Source organism: Eucalyptus grandis, chromosome 2, assembly GCF_016545825.1.
Source record: "Eucalyptus grandis isolate ANBG69807.140 chromosome 2, ASM1654582v1, whole genome shotgun sequence".
Taxonomy (NCBI): Eukaryota; Viridiplantae; Streptophyta; class Magnoliopsida; order Myrtales; family Myrtaceae; genus Eucalyptus; species Eucalyptus grandis.
Window position 1 is genome coordinate 41,625,621 of NC_052613.1, and position 17,762 is coordinate 41,643,382.

At 40.4% G+C, this 17,762-nt stretch overlaps 3 protein-coding genes across 6 annotated transcripts; 1 reads left to right on the plus strand and 2 right to left on the minus strand.

Annotated features, from left to right (window-relative positions):
• Positions 1–242: 242 nt before the first annotated feature.
• LOC104432882 (pentatricopeptide repeat-containing protein DOT4, chloroplastic) lies at positions 243–3,845 on the plus strand. Its single transcript, XM_010045454.3, has 2 exons — positions 243–2,427; positions 2,847–3,845. Exon 1 carries the CDS (start codon positions 287–289, stop codon positions 2,207–2,209), a length of 1,923 nt encoding a protein of 640 aa, XP_010043756.2. The 5' UTR covers positions 243–286; the 3' UTR covers positions 2,210–2,427; positions 2,847–3,845.
• On the minus strand, positions 2,730–4,307 carry LOC104435377 (GATA transcription factor 8-like). Its single transcript, XM_018864247.2, has 3 exons — positions 4,035–4,307; positions 3,187–3,376; positions 2,730–3,088 (listed from the first exon to the last, which is right to left on the minus strand). The coding sequence occupies exons 1-3, from the start codon at positions 4,305–4,307 to the stop codon at positions 2,730–2,732; spliced, it is 822 nt and encodes a 273-aa protein (XP_018719792.2).
• A 5,981-nt stretch (positions 4,308–10,288) lies between these two features.
• LOC104432883 (protein-tyrosine sulfotransferase) lies at positions 10,289–16,455 on the minus strand. Of its 4 annotated transcripts, none has more exons than XM_039307624.1 (13): positions 16,131–16,455; positions 15,432–15,524; positions 14,940–15,105; positions 14,764–14,835; positions 14,389–14,683; positions 13,807–13,947; positions 12,777–12,881; positions 12,518–12,665; positions 11,911–11,957; positions 11,743–11,802; positions 11,533–11,652; positions 10,817–10,957; positions 10,289–10,706 (listed from the first exon to the last, which is right to left on the minus strand). In XM_039307624.1, exons 2-13 carry the CDS (start codon positions 15,484–15,486, stop codon positions 10,563–10,565), a joined length of 1,494 nt encoding a protein of 497 aa, XP_039163558.1. In that variant the 5' UTR covers positions 15,487–15,524; positions 16,131–16,455; the 3' UTR covers positions 10,289–10,562. The 4 variants fall into 4 exon arrangements, with proteins under 4 accessions (XP_039163558.1, XP_039163557.1, XP_010043758.2 ...); XM_039307623.1 differs by having other exon boundaries at positions 16,122–16,455; XM_010045456.3 differs by lacking the exon at positions 16,131–16,455 and adding an exon at positions 15,880–15,940.
• Between the last annotated feature and the right edge of the window lie 1,307 nt (positions 16,456–17,762).

A 17,762-nucleotide genomic window follows, 5' to 3' on the forward strand; every position in this document is an offset into this window, starting at 1 on the left:
TGTCATTTTTGCAAAAGTTATGACTTGAAACGTTTTTTTTTTACCTTCATTTGAGAGTAACTACATGAACAACAATAAAAGAAAATAAAAATTACCCACTCTCAATTTTTTTAAACGAATACTGTTTATAAAAAATAGAATTTTTAAATACTTATTTTGTTGCGCAAAAAGTTTATATTATAAATTTTAAATACTTCAGTTGCTGGAGTTTAAGCGTTAATCAACCGTTTCCTTTCCATAAGTTCAGCAGCCCCCTATCTCTCGTTGGAGAATCCAGGCAAATGAAATGAGAAAATGGCAGACCTTCTCGCCCCTGGAAGCCACCGCCCTCCTCCAGCTCTGCCGCGACGCCGGGTCGCTGGCCCAGTGCAAGCAGGTCCACCAGCGGATCGTCCAGCACGGCCTGCAGGCCGACCAGTTCGTGGCCACCAAGCTGACCCAGTCGTACGCGGACCTGGACGACGCCGCCTCCGCCGACCGGCTCTTCCGCCGCCTGCTCCGGCCCAACGTGTTCGCCTGGACCGCCGTCCTCGCCCACCGCTCGAGGAGCGGCGCGTTCGGCGCCTGCGTCGGCGCCTACCGCGACATGAAGCGCGCGGGCGTCGCCCCCGACGGCTACGTGTTCCCGAGCGTCCTGAGGGCGTGCGCTCAGTCCGGGCGCGCGGAGGTGGGCGCGGTCGTGCACAGGGACGTGATCGCGCGCGCGTGCGAAGCGAACGTGCAGGTCTGTAATGCCCTGATCGACATGTACGGGAAATGCGGGGACGTGGAGAGCGCGAGGCGGGTGTTCGACGAAATGGGTGACCGGGATTTGCTGTCGTGGAACTCCGTGATGTCGGGGTATATTTGGAACGGGTTGCATGGTTCGGCCGTGGAGTTGCTTCCGGCCATGAGGTCGGAGGGGCTCGACCCCGATATCGTGACTTGGAATATGGTGATGGATGCGTATTGCCAGATGGGGCTTTTCGATGAGGCTAGGAACGTGTTGGAACAAATCGAAGAGCCTAACACCATTTCGTGGACCACTTTGATATCGGGTTATTGCAGGATTGGTAAGCATAAGACCTCGCTGGAGGTTTTTTGGGATATGGTAAATGCAGGCAAGGTTTGGCCCGACATGAGGACTCTGTCGAGTGCTCTAACGTCGTGCCGTCATCTTGGGGCTCTTGTGATTGGTAAGGAAATTCACGCCCATGGGATCAAAACAGAATCGAGGAGTTCATTTTACAGTTCAGCCGGCGCTGCCCTGTTGACAATGTATGCCAAATGCGGGAAAATCCAGGAGGCAACGAGGGTATTTGAACAGATGGACAAGTCCGATTTTGTCACTTGGAATGCAATGATTCTCGGTTTTGTTGACCTGGGATATGGAAACTCAGCAATTGTGTGTTTCATCGAAATGTTAAACCTTGGAATCGCTTTCGATCAAATTACTATATCTACTCTTCTGCCGGTGTGTGACTTAACCTTGGGAAAGCAGATTCATGCCTACATCCAGAAAAACAGCTCTCTCTCTGGTGTAATCACGTGGAATGCACTTATACACATGTACTCCAAACAGGGATGCATCCAATCTGCTCTTTCCATCTTTTCTAACATGGAGACGAAAGACATAATTTCTTGGAACTCAATTATTGGAGGTTTTGGTATGCACGGGCATGGTGAAGCTGCTCTCCAGCTGTTGCAAGAGATGAAAGTTTCTGGATTTCAGCCCAATTCTGTGACTCTTACTTCTGCGCTGTCTGCTTGCAGTCACTCGGGCCTCGTACATGAGGGGCTTCGACTTTTCAACAGCATGCCAAGCTTCGGTCTTACTCCGGCAATGGAGCATTTTGCTTGTGTTGTTGATATGCTAGCACGTGCTGGGCAGCTTGAGGAAGCTGTGGAGCTTATTAGGAAAATGCCTTCTCCTCCTGACAAACGAATTTGGGGGGCTTTACTTGCGGCTTGTCAAGCTTATCACAATGTTGATGTTGCTTGCCTGGCTGCAGAAGCATTGATCCACTTGGAACCTGACCATGCTGGACATTATGTTACGTTGGCAAATATATATGCAAAAGCAGGCAGGTGGGATGATGCTGTAAGAGTGAGGAAGGTGATGGAAGGACAAAAATTGGTCAAGCCATTTGGATATAGTTGGGTTGAAGGTGAAGATCAATGTCATGATGGACGGAGTGACAGACGAAGTGACTTGTCTTATGCGTTATAATTTTCTTCCCCATTGAGGTGGTTGGTGTATGTCTTCTGGGATCTAAATCAGCATGTACTCTGCCACTCTTTTGGAGAAGGTTGGACAACATAGACGTGGTTTTGCAACCTTACTGTGAGTCGGATACGTGTGGGAGTGACAATGGTTGAAAAGATTTATTTTTGAAGAAGGGAAAGCCATAAATGGCTTGAAGGGATTTCATTGGATACAATGTTAAGGTAAGATGTGCAATAATTATTTTTTAAAAGTATATACCATTTGAGAATGGTGCTTGACATAGTTTGCACAGTAGATCTCAGAGTCTTAACTTAGCTTCGGACTATTTCATTTCACTCATCAAGAAACTAAAATTCTGAAAAGGAAAGCAGGTGAATGTCCCATAACCATCTGATAATCAGTAAAGGATATGAAATATGCACTGTATGATCAACTGTCGATGCAATCATTGCACATGTATGGATTTAGGCATGCCTAAAGACAATTGTACCTGGAGAGAAGGAAAAAAACTATCTAGCAAGATTCATGACTCTATATTTCCTAACTGCGATGGCCTCTGAGCATTTGCTGCAACTTCTGTGTCCTCACCATTTGTGGCCTCCCTAATTCTAATTACCTTCTTGTGAAAATGGGAATGCAGAGAAGGGACATATGTTGGGCTTGCACTGGGACGGTACTCTGGAAAGAGGCGACCTGTCTTGTAACGGATACCACAAGCATTGCAGAGAGTTTTGGGCCCCATGGGCCCCAGTCTCCACATTGGGGACTCGGTTGCTGCACAATGCACACATCTTCTCGGTTGATTCGGCTGCTGTGGAGACTGATCCTCCTCCTTTCTTCTCCTTTTGGCAGGGTCCTGCGGATTCTCATGGAGAGAAGATTCTGAGCATGATTTGAGAGGAGAGTGTTAAAAGCAGTAGAGGATTGAAGCTGGTGAAGGGATAGTGACTCTAAGATTACAAATATACCCTATTGCTTACTGCGAGGGCATTTCTCATGGTAAGAGAGGCTGGAGGTGTTGGGTGCCAAGATTTCGGAAGTGTTAAAGCTACTGTTGATCTCCAGGACTGAGACTGGACTTGGAGCCTCGATTAGCATGGCTTGTTGACCACCTGGAGTATTATCCTCAACTTGGCTTGGCAGAACTTGTCGTGTACTTCTTTGCTCGGCCTGAACACGAAATCAGAGTTCAAGAAAAGAAGAAGGGCTGGAGCCTCCACCGGGTTATGATGATTAATTGAATGAGCATAGCGATCTCATGATGAACACAGAATGATAAAGTGACAGTCACCCTTCCAGGCAGTCCTTGGGTCCAAGGAGTGCAGGACATCTTACCCTATGTGAAAAGCCACACAGCCAGTTCATCCATTTTCGAGTAATCCTCCTCCCCAACAACTACAATTTCTTTCCTAAAAGCAACTTCAGTCACAGACAGCTGAAGTGATCGTGAAAATCTTGCTTCCGTGGCAATTAAATCCTTGCAACGATGCACGCCATTGCCTATTGAAACAAATGCAGCTTGTTGAATGTATCGTTCTTTTCTTTTTCGATTTGACTGTTGAATATCATGTTCACTTTGGCATTGCAGTGCTACTTTTTACTCCTATCTTTACCCAATCCACAAATTCATTGATTTTTCTCTTTCGGGCTCCAAACTTAAGTTCACGAGTCTATTCCGCCCTGCCCTCCAGAACTTGACGTTTCCCTGATTCCACGGCCACAGTAATTTCCTCCACAGTAATATTTTCCATGCAATACGAAGTGAAGATACTCTAGGACCCAAAAGAAATGCTAAAAATTTCATCTTTTTCATAGGAAAAATGCTCACCTGAAAGGGACTCAGTGACAGTTTGGAAGCGTGATCGCCCGAATTAGCCCCAAATTCATTTGTTGGAGTCCGACTCACCGATGAGAAATCTGACGACTGTATCGGAACTAATGCAGCATCCCCTTGTCCCGCTTTCCTTATATGGTCTTTAGTATCATCTTCATCAAGGAAGAAACGCAACCAGTCGAAGAATTCATCAGAGACATCAGTGAAGTTCGTCAAGAACCAAGAGCGAGACATGCCCACGAAGTGACCCGTGGAAGAAAGCGTCATCCTTGACTAGAGGCACAACAAAATTACGTTTAGACCGCCTTTGCTTACACGCATATATATACACATACGAAAAAAAGGAAGTTCTTTTTCGAATTGTAGATTATAAAAAAAAAAAGATCCTACCTACTGATAGAAAAATTAATATTGAGATTGTGAATTATCGCCACGTTTACTTGCCTTATCCGATTAAAGATTAGAGTCAATGCCGCTAGGATTCCCAGCAATGACCGAATCTTTGTTCCGGATAAATACTAGGATTATTCCTGGAACGTTCCTTAATTACGAACAGATTGATGATTCTTTTAGGATTGGCAAAAAATCAATGTGCTGTTTAATTCATCGCATTCGTAATTATTTCTCCTAAGAAGGGTTGATGAAATTTGAAGCTTTTGGTAACTGTAGAATAATGTTAAGTATATAAATTGGATTAACAAATTAGATATCTGTTTGGGTTAAAAGTAAATTAAAAGTACTGAGTATGATCCAAATTAGATATCTGTCTGGATTAAAAGTAAATTAAAAGTACTGAGTATGAAGGTAGATTTCTATTAGGCATTGAATACTTATCCACTTGCTTGAATTTAAGGCACACTTATAATTCGACATTTGAATGGTTTATTGATCTTATAAACAGGATGTTTTGTATTACACGGATCTTTATTTTCTTTTTTCTTTGACCGAATTTTGAGTTCCTGAAAAATCCGTAATTAATTGAATTTTTCCTCTACAATTCCATGTGTGAATAAACTAATTTAAGATTTTTCATTCTTTTTTCAATCTTAAATTTCCATGCTTAAGTACAGATTGGATCTATCCGGGATATGTATGTTGAGCAAACACAACCAAACATCATACATGGCAATTTGACTAAGAGTACATGAGCGAGAAGTACACTATCAGTGCCATAAGTTGTGTACGGCGTACACTTTGGCGTCAAAATTTTCTGTCGGATCACTTAAAAATCGAAAAAAAAAATGATCACTTTGGTGCCACTGGTGAGAGATTCCGGCCAAAATGATTACGTGGCTTCGAGGAGCCTTTTAAATGACGTTGTTTTCTGTCTTTCTTAAGAAAACGATGTCGTTTATAGAAAACGACGTCATTTTGCCATCAGATGTGGATGGCCTCACAAAAATGATGTTGCACAGCTCATTTGGAATTGAAATTAAGGTTTTTTTTTTTTGTTCAATCCTCACCGACTTAGCTTGCTCGGCCACCGTGCTCCGCCACCGTCGCTCCGCCACCGTGCTCGACCACCGTCGCTCGGCCTCGGTCGTAGTTGCTCGACTAGGTGAGCAAGGAGAGGCTGAGGTTGTTTCTCGAGCAAGAAGAGATGGGAAAATAGGAGGCGAGGGCGGAGGAGGAGGAGGAAGAAAGGGGTTCGAAGGTGCAAAGAGAGAGAGAAGATGAAGAGTGCGAGGGAAACAAGGAGGGCGCAGATGGAGATGGTGGATCAGGTTCTGCTCAGAGAGTGGCTGGTGCTGGTGCTATTTTTCCGGAAAGAAGACGACGCCGCCATGCCTTCTCTCTCTTGATTTGAGATTTAGGGTTTCGACTGGGGGAAAACACCAAACGACGTGTTTTGTGGTTTACATGCTGACTGTACTCTCCGGCGAGCCACATCAGCATAAAAAATTAATAAAAAACTGCCACGTCGGATTTCCCCTAGTACATGAATAGTGGGAGAAGCAAGTAAGGATCCACTTTGATGAAATGTGTATAAACACTTGAACATTATAAGAATAAGGAAGATGGGGAATATATGCTTGGCCTCCATTGACATCAAAACTTAGCCCGTATGGAGAAAAACCACCAGCTTTTGGTCCCATGATAAAGGCATTTCGACAGTATACCAAATTTAAGCAACGATTTCGATCTGAAAGTTGGTACGTGATTATCAGCGTCAATGAGAGCATGATACAGGATTTGAGGCTACAATTTCTCGTTCCAGCATTCTTCCTGAACACTTGACCATGGACGATGTTATGATCTCATCAACGAAGCATATGGAGCACAATGGCGACACAGAGGTAAAACTAAAAAGAATTGGAATGATTATAAGCCTCTTGACTTGAGATTCAGTAGCTATCGATTCAACCCGAAATGGGGTTATAATCACATTGAGGAACAGAGTGGAGGCTACATTGAGAAGCAAAGGTAAATAAATGACTACCTTCTCCTAGAATAGTAGAAAGAAGTATCATCTAAGGATTGATTTTTTTTCACAGACCTGAACCAGGACTAACCTATCCCACGTAGGGGCTTGAATCCAATCTCTTCCTACCACCTACAGAGACTTTAAGACATTGCAGTCCATGAGATTTTTACGAAATGCACGTACATTCATATCTTCCCTTTTGATGTTCTTCTCCTTGCATTTACAGAAAGAATACAGGATATGAGGAACAGTATAATGGGCAAGAATAGTAAAAGCGATTTTGCCGTGAAGTGCCATCTGCACTGCTTATCATGCTCGCGAATGTCTCCTGCAGATAAAGTAACAAGGTGTTACTCATACAATCGTGCTTACTTTCACACTAGGAGGACTGGTTAATGAATATAACAGATTCTTTTTCCCTTTTTATGGCAGTGTGGGTCTCAATACTTAGCTGTGAAAGGGGACTTCTCAGTTGTACTTCCATGTTGCTGTGATAAAATTTCCTAAGCATACTGATACAGCTCCAGTTCAAGGTTATTTAGTGATTCTATCTCCTGAAGAAGCGCTTCAGTGACCTGACGACATGACTGCAGATTCGAAGGGCCCTAAAATTTGGCAGAGAATATGCTGAAATGCATCCAACGCAACGTCAGAGGAACCTGGTTGGACTGAAGGAGCTCTTTGGCGCCAACTAACCAAGCATAGCAACAATGTCATATGCAGGGACAAGGCCAGCATTTAGCATTGTGCGAAAGTGAGCTAGAAGAGCTAGACCACTTACGGATATGTGTCCAGCAGTTGAAATATTTTTCAGGTGCAGTTAGTTAAATTACAACAAATATCATGTATTCAGCACTGATAATAACAACCAGATCTAACACGAAAAGCTACAGCAAAAATGCTGAGTCAAAATAATCAAAAAGTCAATTCCAGACGACTATCAACTTAGTATGAGGTTGAGAGAAGCATGCAGATAAAATGTGAAGTTCCTGTCTCTCATTTCCTAGTGAATAGTAAAACCTCTTATATTATCTTGCTTTTGACAGAAGCAATACGGCAAACTTAAGATGTCTTGTATTGGGGGTAAAAGTACGTAAGCGCAAATGAAAGAACAATTAGTATCGCTTATTTGCTGGCCCAAAAAAAATTAGCATTGCAATATAATTCTTATCGAAACTGGTTAGGAAAGGCAGGGGAACAGCTACTCGATTTCAAGTCAGCAAATGGATTTCCTTACTCAACGTCACGAATTCTGCAAAGCATTCCTTATCATACTCACTTAAGAACAACTTCTAGCATCACAAGGAGAGAGAAACTGAAGAGGGTGAAAAATGAAGACGGGATTCAGAGAATGTGCTTACGCGTACCCAATCCAAGAGGAATCAGCAAAATAGCAAAGCTTGTGCTCTGAGTCGGATCCATCAGCCTCAGCCTTTTCCAACCCTTGCTTCTACAAAATTTTGACAGGACGTCAACAAACAAGTTTTTACGAGTCCAACAAAAACAGTAGAAAAAATTGGACTTTGTTCCTATGTTTCTGATCCCCGTGAGTATTAGATCAGTGCCAAAGTCCATTTCGAATTTAGAACCGTCTTTAATGACACCTATCAGGTAATCCACGCAAATTTTTCAAAACAAATGTTTCCAACGCATTAGCCGATATGGGAAAAGCTCTGGACCCCAATTTCGTATATCTTGATGCTCCAACCAAAATGAAAGGCAAGAGCTTTCATATATGAATTGAACGGGCAAGAAAATCCCAAGCTTTCTCCCCTAGTTTAGTTCTTGTCAGTTGTCACCATATCTGTCTTGTAGGACAGCAGTCACAATGAAACGACAAACCAAATTTACTGAGACCTAACTTATTTCCATTTTCAATTTCGTTCGGATTATTCTTCGTGCTTAGTAATGTTTCAAAAGAAAAGGAATTATGATGGTGTGAACCCAAGGAGGAGCCTTGATTAGATGGAGCAATTGCGTTTGTGTAGTGTTGCAGTCAAAAACTAGTTTAAAAAGTATAATTTACGCAAGTAAAATGATACAATATCATCAGACCAAAATAAAAGTTAAGGACATGGTAAACAACATTTATAATCCTATAATAAAGGACAAGAAAGATTCCTATATGGTATTTATAAACCAAGTAAATTCTGACAAACGCCCCATGCCTTGAAATCAACTGGGGGTTCATTTCGTTCGTGCAGAAAAATGTCAGAAGGCTTGAATTTTTCTGATATACGATCTAGCCTTCTAGCGTTGTGCTCATCTATGACTAATGAACTAATTTCAGCTCCTTTCTTGGAAAACCCAGAACCTTAACACTGTAATTCAAAGAGAGGGATGGACAATGAACCAAGGGAAACAGCTCAAATCTGGGAGCAACAAGAAGGGTGAGAAAGATTTGAAGATATGGCGAGAGGGGAAACGTAGCTATGATTTACATTTATGACGTTTATTAATTTTACTAATTAAAGTTTCAGTACAAATTCGATACCAATTGAGGAATCAATTCTCTCCTTAAATATAATCTTTATACTAGGTGATATAGAACAATGGGAAAATTCCAAATAAAAACTTGAATTATCATCATTTTTTCAAATAAAGGTCTGAAGTGGATATTGTTTTAAATAAAGAGTTGAAGTATCATTATTTTCTTAAATAAAGGTTTGGAATTGATTTTGTTTTAAATAAGAGCTTGAAGTGCATATATCAATTTCAAAGAGGGGTCCAAACTCATCAAATGTAAATGGCAATTTTGTCTTTTTAATTTTTAATTTTTCTTTTCAAAAAAAAAAAAAAAAAAAGATAGGCGGGAGGCCTATGGCCACCACCCCATCGCCGGTGGGGCAGCGGCGAAGGTCAACAAGGTCACCGACAACCCTAGTTGACCAAAGGCGAGGGCTACCGGGCCCTCGCTAGAGGCGAGAGAGGGCGACAACCCTCTCCCGAATTTGAGGGTGGGTCACCTATTATGCTGGTGGTGGCCCTCATGACAACTAGTGACCCTCGCTCGAATTGGGCAAGGCCCACCCTCGCCCAAATCTGAGAGAGGGTTGCCGTCCTCTCCTGCCGGCCCTCACCTTTGGTCGGCTAGGGTTGCTAGCTCTTTTCATGCGTCGACGACCTCATCAGCCTTTGCTATCGTTAGCAATGGGGCAGTGGCCACAAGTGGGAGGAGCTCCTCTAGCTTGTGTTTACCTTTTTTTTTTTTTTTTTTTTATAATTTTTTTAATTGATAATCTAATTTAATTTAGCATGTGTTTGGACAAAAATGCCCCTTATTTGAAATGGTCATAATCACTTTAGGCTCTTATTTGAAAAACTAATGACACTTTAGACTCTTATTTGAAAAACTAATGACACTTGAGGCTTTATTTGAAATTTTTCCTAGAAAAATGGTAGGAAATTACCCTTTGTCGTATTCCCCTGTTGAGAGCAGATGTTAAACTCATCTTTCTATTAATTCCATAAAACTGCAAATTATTAAGGGAGGAACCTTGAAAAATTACAAAACCAACGCCCCAATAAAGATGCAAACTGACTTGGAAGTCGGGACAACAACTGGAGTTTGACCAAATTGACTAATGCACATGAATTAGAATTCTACTGAGATTGAATTACAAGGCCTTCAAACAGATCAATAAAAATACGATATAGCAGCCCTAGGAGCCTCTTGAATTTGCTTTCAAATGGCTCAGGGAATGCTAATACATGCATTAGCTAGCTTCATATCATACTATAGTTCATGGGGCGTATTGGCAAGACAAAGGTAAAACTAAAATTTCAACCAAAGAAAAACACTGAATGGAGTTAAGCCTCTAACTTAAGATTCAGTGGCTATAAACTAAACCTTGCAGCGGGGTCAACAAATAAATTGAGAAACAGAGTGAAGGCTACATTTAGAAGCAAAGAGGAATAAAAGGACTCTTCTCTCAGAACAATAAAGCAAGTATCATCTGAAGAACCCTTTTTTTTTCCAAGACTGGGGACATGTGAACATGTAGTGCATCGTGGCCGTATCAAAATTAATCTCTTTCTACCAACTAGAGAGACTTTAGACCTTGCGATCTGTAATGATTTTCAAGAAGCAATTACATTCATATCTTCACTTTTGATGTTCTTCTCCTTGCATTTACAAAAAGAATAAAGAATACAAGGAGCAAAATGATGGGCAAGAATAAGAAAAAGTGGTTCCACCATGAACTGCCATATGAACTGGTTATCGTGTTCGTGAATTTCTCCTGCAAAATGAAATGACGGAACATTACTCACTCAGTTTGCTTATCAGTGATAGGATTGGTTAACGAAATCTAATAATATTTTCCCCTTCTTATGGCTGCATGAAGCTGACCTTAACTGTGACAGCGGACTTCTGGGTGGTTCGTCTGTGTTGCTGAGCAAAAATATCCTTAGCATACTCATAGAGCTCCAAATCAAGATTATTCAGTGATTTTATCTCCTGAAGAACCGCTTCACCAACCTGATGACGTGACTGCAGATTTAAACTGTCCTAAATTAGCAGGAAATTTACGGAAGTGTTTCCAAAGGAATAACCGAGCGCAACTGGCTTGGACTGGAGGAACTCTTTCGAATGAAGTAACCAAGCATAGTTAAAATGTCATGCAGGACAAAGCGAGCATTTAGCTTTATTCAGAAAAAGTGAGCTAGAAGAATTAGACTAATATATGCATGACACTTCAAATATCTTTTATGTACAGCGGTTCAAATTATGACAGATACACTGCATTTGACATTTATAATAACAACCAGATCTAACAGAAGAAGCTACGCAGCAACAATCCTGAGTGAAAATTTTATCTACGTAATAGACAAGTCAATTTGAGACAACTTGGTATGTGAGTGATGGAAGCATGCAGATAAAATGTGAACTTCCTGTCTCTCGTTTCCATGTGAATTTATATCTCTTATATAATCTTTCTTTTGACAGATGAATTTCATTTTCAGCAAACCCAAAATATATTGTATCTGGGGTAAAAAGTACGTAAATTTAAGTCGAAATATTAGCATTGCTACTTTCAAGAAGCAAAAGCAAAAAGTTGCCCGAACCTCTTTCGTAAAATTCGCAGGGGAGATTCTCTTCAAGGAAGAGATGCGGCGTAGAGACTGGGTCTTCCTCAAAGTAGATATGCAGCTTTCGTAAGATTCCATAAGTTTTCCCACTGTCATCTGAAATATACAAGATCTACCATGAACTTACCTATCCGAGATGTAATTTTCTTACACAGTAGAAGATACAACATGAAAAAAATCCCTTACATTTTCTTTACTTGCTTCACTGATTTCCTTCATAGAAACCTCAAATTCCAAAGTGGCATTCTGCAAAAAGGCAGTAGAAAACAATGAGGATACAAGGAAACTCAGTTATTAGTATTGGTTGAGGAAAGTTTACATTTAGCAAAATGCACACACTCTGCTGCTATCTACCTGACTGTGTTCGTCATCAGGCTCGCTGTCTGACAAGGAGCTCTGTTCTGCAACAGATGTACACAACTTCAGGCAAGGAAATGATGATAAACCCTTGTATCTTGTCCTTATGGAACTCAGAGATTAGAAGACCATTGACGCATGGCAAAGCAAACTGAAGGACAAGGAGTCCTCCTTTACCATAAACTTGTGGTTCAACAGAAAAACACAAGAATTCTGATAGAAAAGCTAGTTCTATGGTACCTGTTCAAGTTAAAACTAAAATATCGCATAAAATACAGCAATGATGCATCTTAAGCATCTGTTGGGGTATGGTGGAATATTAGAGATCCCACTGGTGTGAATTAGCTAAGGAAGGAAGAAAGGTAGAAGAGAAGAACATAAATTGACCAGCAAATTTGATCCAAAAGCTCAACCTATTTATTCAACCATAATCAGCAAAACCTGTTCAAAAGAAAGAAGGGTAGAAGAGAAGAACATAAATTGACCAGCAAATTTGATCCAAAAGCTCAACTTATTTATTCAACCATAATCAGCAAAACCTGTTCAAAAGAACCAACAAACCGTATGCAGAGGCTAGAAAAAGTAATAATAGCACCACATGTACCTGATTCATTTGTTGCCGCAGTCTGCACACCAGAGCTAGATCCTCTCAGTTGAGAAATTACTTGTGCACCAACCACATCTGCAAACATTGTTGCAGATTCCCTATGGTCCTCGGTGAGACCAACGTACAGCATATTGTCCAATCTCCTCTGCAAGATTTACAATCATCTACCATGATCACAACCGCAAAAGGGCGACACGATATTAGGAAAACAACTAAGAGCATTATTCAATAAAACCTCATAACCAATTTTACCGACCTTTGCAACTTCAAGGACAATTTCACCAAGTTCTTTGTGCTGCATAATACAGTGACGTACTTCATGCGACTCCGGAATATAGGAATTGTTAGTTAACCCTGCAATCTGTCAGCAAGAAAATTTAGCCTGAAATGGGTCTACATACTAGATTTAAGATAATATAGACTCTTGTTAGACAAGGCAGATTCACGACAGCAGAAACTTAACACAAGTTTAGTTTTAAAACTTTTGTGGGGTAGTCAGAAAAATGAGAATGACTTACCAGTTGTCATAAGCAGAATGCAGAACACTTTCTCTTTACTCAGTAATCATCAAAAGCAAATTCTATATACATCACTTACCAGGTGATCTGGTGGAGCTAATGATTCATCAGTGGCATACCAAAAAATCTAAACCACATGTATCTATAAACTAGAGAACTCCAAAGAATTGTGCAATAAACTCTTCCCTCATGATAGGGCATGCTTAACAACCAAATAACAAGCATCTTATCAACGCAAATACAAGGCCTCAAACACATCACACCAACACAAGAAAACTGAAATTCATTGACAGGTACCCCTGCAAGACTAACTGTGTGAATTAGCATACGAATCCCACTTTCTCATCAAGCAAAGGAAATCCTCTGTTCGTAATGTCTTTCAAGAATCCGTTCCCCTTTCTTTGGAAAATTGATGCAAATTACTACACTGTATGTTAAGTGCATGTAAGGCATCAAACAAATTTTACTCAAGACTAGATTTTATCCTCAAGGATTTAACATAAGAACCATCATCAAACCAATGGTTGCTTCTCCATCCCATCTAAACTTCCTTCCAGAGAATCTTAGGTACATGAATAAAAAGTACATATCGCATCTCGGATTAAGGCCTTTAACCCATGTTATACCTTACGATTTAACCAGAATATTTGATTTTAAAGAAAGCTCACAATATCAAGGAAGAAGGGTGAAACTCATGCTTCAACAGCCTTCTGAGAATGAAAGACATGAAATCAACAAGTAACACAGATTTAGAAGATTGCAACTTACCTGAAACGTGGCACCATTGTGTATTATTTCTTGAGCAACAGGGTCATTGATATACTTATGCAATGGCATTACAATGTCCTCCATATTGTATGGGTCGCTGCTGTAGATATTCCTGGATCCACTAAGCCTTCTCGAATCTCTCTGTAGAGAGAGAGGTTGATCGTAAACACATATGGAACAGAAGCATATAACACAAAACAGATAATTTAATTACTGAACACAAAAACAGCATACAACACAGGGTCGTGGAGCATTCATTCCTAGAACAAACCGCCCCCCCCCCCCCAAAAAAAAAAACACCCCTTTTCTTCCGCCTCTATCTCACCCAGAAATTCCCAGCAGCTCTTTCCCAGGAGATCGATCTGTTTAAATTACTTCATCCAATAGACAAACAAGTGAATTGTCAACTATGTACTTTTCCTTTTCTCTATACATCAGATTGATTCTTTGCAGCATGCCTTAAAGTTAATAAAGGTCTCCAACAAAAATAGTAGGCTAGAAAAATTCGATGATCATCGCTAGAGACAAAAAAAAGAAAAAAATGGTGAATATATCTAGCATCGTGCAATATAACAACCGTACCCTTGCAAATAGGTCTTCTCTCATCCAAGGAACTAGATACTTCCATGGCCATATATCCAGTGTACTAACTCCAAATCCTTTAGTCTTGGAGCGCAAGCGCCCAGCCATTTTTGTGGCAGAAGTTAAATTAGGGTGCACCAAAAATCTAGCTGCAACCTCCACAGAGAATTCATATGTACTGAAAACACGATCAACTGGGTCTCTTAATATGGTCACCACTGAAGTTCTATCCTTAGGAAGTTTTGACATCATGCTATAGTCATCATGAGTGACCAACAACCTGCACTTTTGCTTGCTACACAGTAGCAAAGAATCGGGTTAAACATAAAAAATTAAGTACAACACAAATGTCAAAAAGGGGGAAAAAGGTCATACCTGGGATCAAACCTCAATTTATCATAAGAACGAGGGCATTCCAGATCATTAGGATACAACTTCTTCAGGAGACTGCAAGTAAAGATTTAGCAAGAAGGAATCACACTGGTGGCTCATCTGATGAATGCAACAATAACTACAAATATGTGCTCTGCACCAAGAGCGATTTGAATTACCAATGGAAGTATGTACGTCCTCCTGTTCTTGGAACATGGAGAAAGAAGAGCAAATCTCGCAGGGTGTGCTTGTCTTCTTTAACTTCAAGACTAAGTGCAGAAGAAGCCCACTTCTTCACTACATTCTCACAATGCCCAAAATCCCTCTTGTGAGGAGAAGCATTAGCTGATAGAAACCAGGGAATGTTAAAAGCCTCAATCAGCTAAAAGTCAAGCTTAGATGTTAAATGTTCATGACCAACCCTAATTTTTTCCCAAACAAACTGGTCACTCTCAACTGAGCAGAAAAGGAGGGAGGTTACAACTCCGTTTCTAGTCAGCAAATGGAATTCCATACTTAATTTTCATTACTCCAAGTATTGCACAAAGCATCCCTCCTTATCACTCTCTCTAAGACAACAATAATACAACATTTACCATAACAAGGTGGGAAAGAAGCTAAGGATGGTGAAAAAAACTGAAGATGGGATTCAGAATCTGCCTCCCACTTACCCAATCCAAGAAGAATCAGCAAAATAGCAAGCCTCAGGCTTAGAGTAGGATCCATCAGCCTCACCCTACTCCAAACACCGGCTGGAGAAAAATCTGACAAAACATGGACAAACAAGTTCTCATAAGTCTCTCCAACTAAACCATAACAGTTCAAAAAAATCGAACTGAAACGCCAGACATTATTCCTTTTCTCTTACTTCAAATCTATCAGATCAATGCCACAGTTAATTACAAATTCGGGCACTGCCTAGCTAGTACCTAGTATCAACTCAAATAACACCTTTCTTTCCCCATCCCAAAAGAAAAGAGAAACCCATCGGACAATCCATGCAACCTTATCAAACACCAAAAGAAGAAGCTCTACCCAAAACGAAAGGCGCGAGCTTTCTCGAACGAATTAAACGGACCAAAAAAAAAAAAAAAAAAAACGAAAGAAAAGACCGCTCACTTCCTGTCGATTGAAGACCCGGAATCGACATACCGATAATGAGGGCCTTCTTTTCTAATTTGAAAGGAAACCCTGATCACAGAATTTCGAGACGAGCTTAAAAACCGAAGCTTGGCGATGACGTCGAAATGCGGAGCGGCACGGTAAAAAAAAAAAAAAAAAAAAAAAGAAGAAGAAGAAGAAAACTTTAATAAGACTACACTCCAGAGAAGGAACAGAGGAACAAAGCGAAAGTGGACCACCTGCCCTACCCTGCACGTCTTAGACGACGACTCTACCGAAGTCTCGTGCTCATAAATTCTCCTCGATCTCCGTCGCTGGCTCCGCCAGACAAGTCTCACGATAACCGGTGCCCCCACCCCACCCCCACCGCCACCACCACCACCACCACCTTTCGCGATTACCAGCGAATTTCTCGGCCCTCCGAACGAGGGATCGGCGCCGGAAAACCCACAGGGAGGTACCGGAGCCGCCCCCTCGCGACGGCGAGCGACCCCGGAAGACCTCCGAGCGGAGGAGAAGAAGGGAAGAACGAGAGAGAGAGAGAGAGAGAGAGAGGAGAGAAAGTCAGCGATTTCGGTGGAAGAGTGAAATGCTTTTGACGACGATCGCAACAGTGCGCGGTGCGTGGTGCGTGTCGCTGTCCCATTTTTTTAATAAATAAAATAGTTCCAATGTCGGAAGGAGGTGAGGGACGGATTAGGAATTATAAATTTGCAGATTTTGATTAGGATTTTGTGATCCAGAAAATACTGAGTATATTTGCCAAGTGATTTAAGACACTCGTAGACCGTTTTAGATGCTTAACTTTTGTCGTCTCGCAGTAATTGATATTTGAAAAGGTGAAATATTCTTTATTAGTTATATGATATGCAATTTGCTAGTAAATATTTTTGTGACTATCTTTTTTTTCTTTACGTGCGTTTGAATAAAATTTTCGATCTGAAATTAGATCGGAATTTGTATTGTTGAAATATTGTTAATTTCAATGAATGGCCTACAATTTTTAATTACAATTGGAAAAAGAAAGATGATTCTTTCTTCTCACTAACGCATGATGATGACGAATGCAATAAGGGCCTTGATTGCTAATCCCCAAAAAATTCAGTTTCCATGTGTCGAAAAAGAATTAAAAAAATCTCAGAGATTTGGAAGATAATTTTGGAATATGAAACCTTTTTGTTTTCATAATTTTTTCTTTTGAATCCTTAGAATTAGGAAGTAGGAAATCTGATCTTATTTTTTTGCTATATTCTAGCTCTCCTAGGCTTTTTTATATGTTATGTTCTTGGTAAGTATGATGTGTAATAAAAGAAGCAGAAAAAAAAATCATTTTTCTTCTTTGAAATCTGCACCGTGAAATAGCAATACCGTTGTATGTCTTTGTTTGTGAGGATACTGAATGAGGGCTTTCTACAGAGAAGAGGAGAGAAGCCATGATCCTCATGCTCGAACCTAATTGCTTATGCAAGATATTCTACATATTACTTTACATGTGAACAAAATATTCAATGTATTTCAAATTACAATGTTATTGACTAATTTTCAAACAATAAAGTAGTAAAGAAGAATTCATAAACTTATCTCTCATAATCTGATTTTTTTTTTTTTGTAACGATATCTCAAATTTAAATCAAGTGGGTTTTGGAAAGAATTATTTTTATTTTCATTTTTTGCTAAAGCAAATTTGTTTCAAATGATGTGAGCTACATTTAAAATAAGGAATTAAAAATAAATGAAATGTAACGTGCTTGTTTCAAATCGGATTGCAATTTTTATTCTTTTATTGTTATAGATATAGTAGATATTAATTGAAATTTATTCAAGCAATAAAATAAGCCATGCCTTGAATAAAGTTGATTCAATTTTAAAATGAACGATAG

Excerpts from the sequence above, each read along its gene's own strand:
- LOC104432882 (XM_010045454.3), top strand. The coding sequence starts at position 287 with ATGAGAAAATGGCAGACCTTCTCGCCCCTGGAAGCCACCGCCCTCCTC.
- LOC104435377 (XM_018864247.2), bottom strand. The coding sequence starts at position 4,307 with ATGACGCTTTCTTCCACGGGTCACTTCGTGGGCATGTCTCGCTCTTGG. Across the intron at positions 3,377-4,034 it reads TGTCACTGAGTCCCTTTCAG|GCCGAGCAAAGAAGTACACG; the intron begins GTGAGCATTTTT and ends TTTCGTGTTCAG. Across the intron at positions 3,089-3,186 it reads CCATGAGAAATGCCCTCGCA|AATCTTCTCTCCATGAGAAT; the intron begins GTAAGCAATAGG and ends AATCATGCTCAG.
- LOC104432883 (XM_010045456.3), bottom strand. The coding sequence starts at position 15,910 with ATGTCGATTCCGGGTCTTCAATCGACAGGAA. Across the intron at positions 13,948-14,388 it reads GAGAAGACCTATTTGCAAGG|AGAGATTCGAGAAGGCTTAG; the intron begins GTACGGTTGTTA and ends CTCTCTCTACAG. Across the intron at positions 10,707-10,816 it reads AGTCCGCTGTCACAGTTAAG|GAGAAATTCACGAACACGAT; the intron begins GTCAGCTTCATG and ends TTCATTTTGCAG.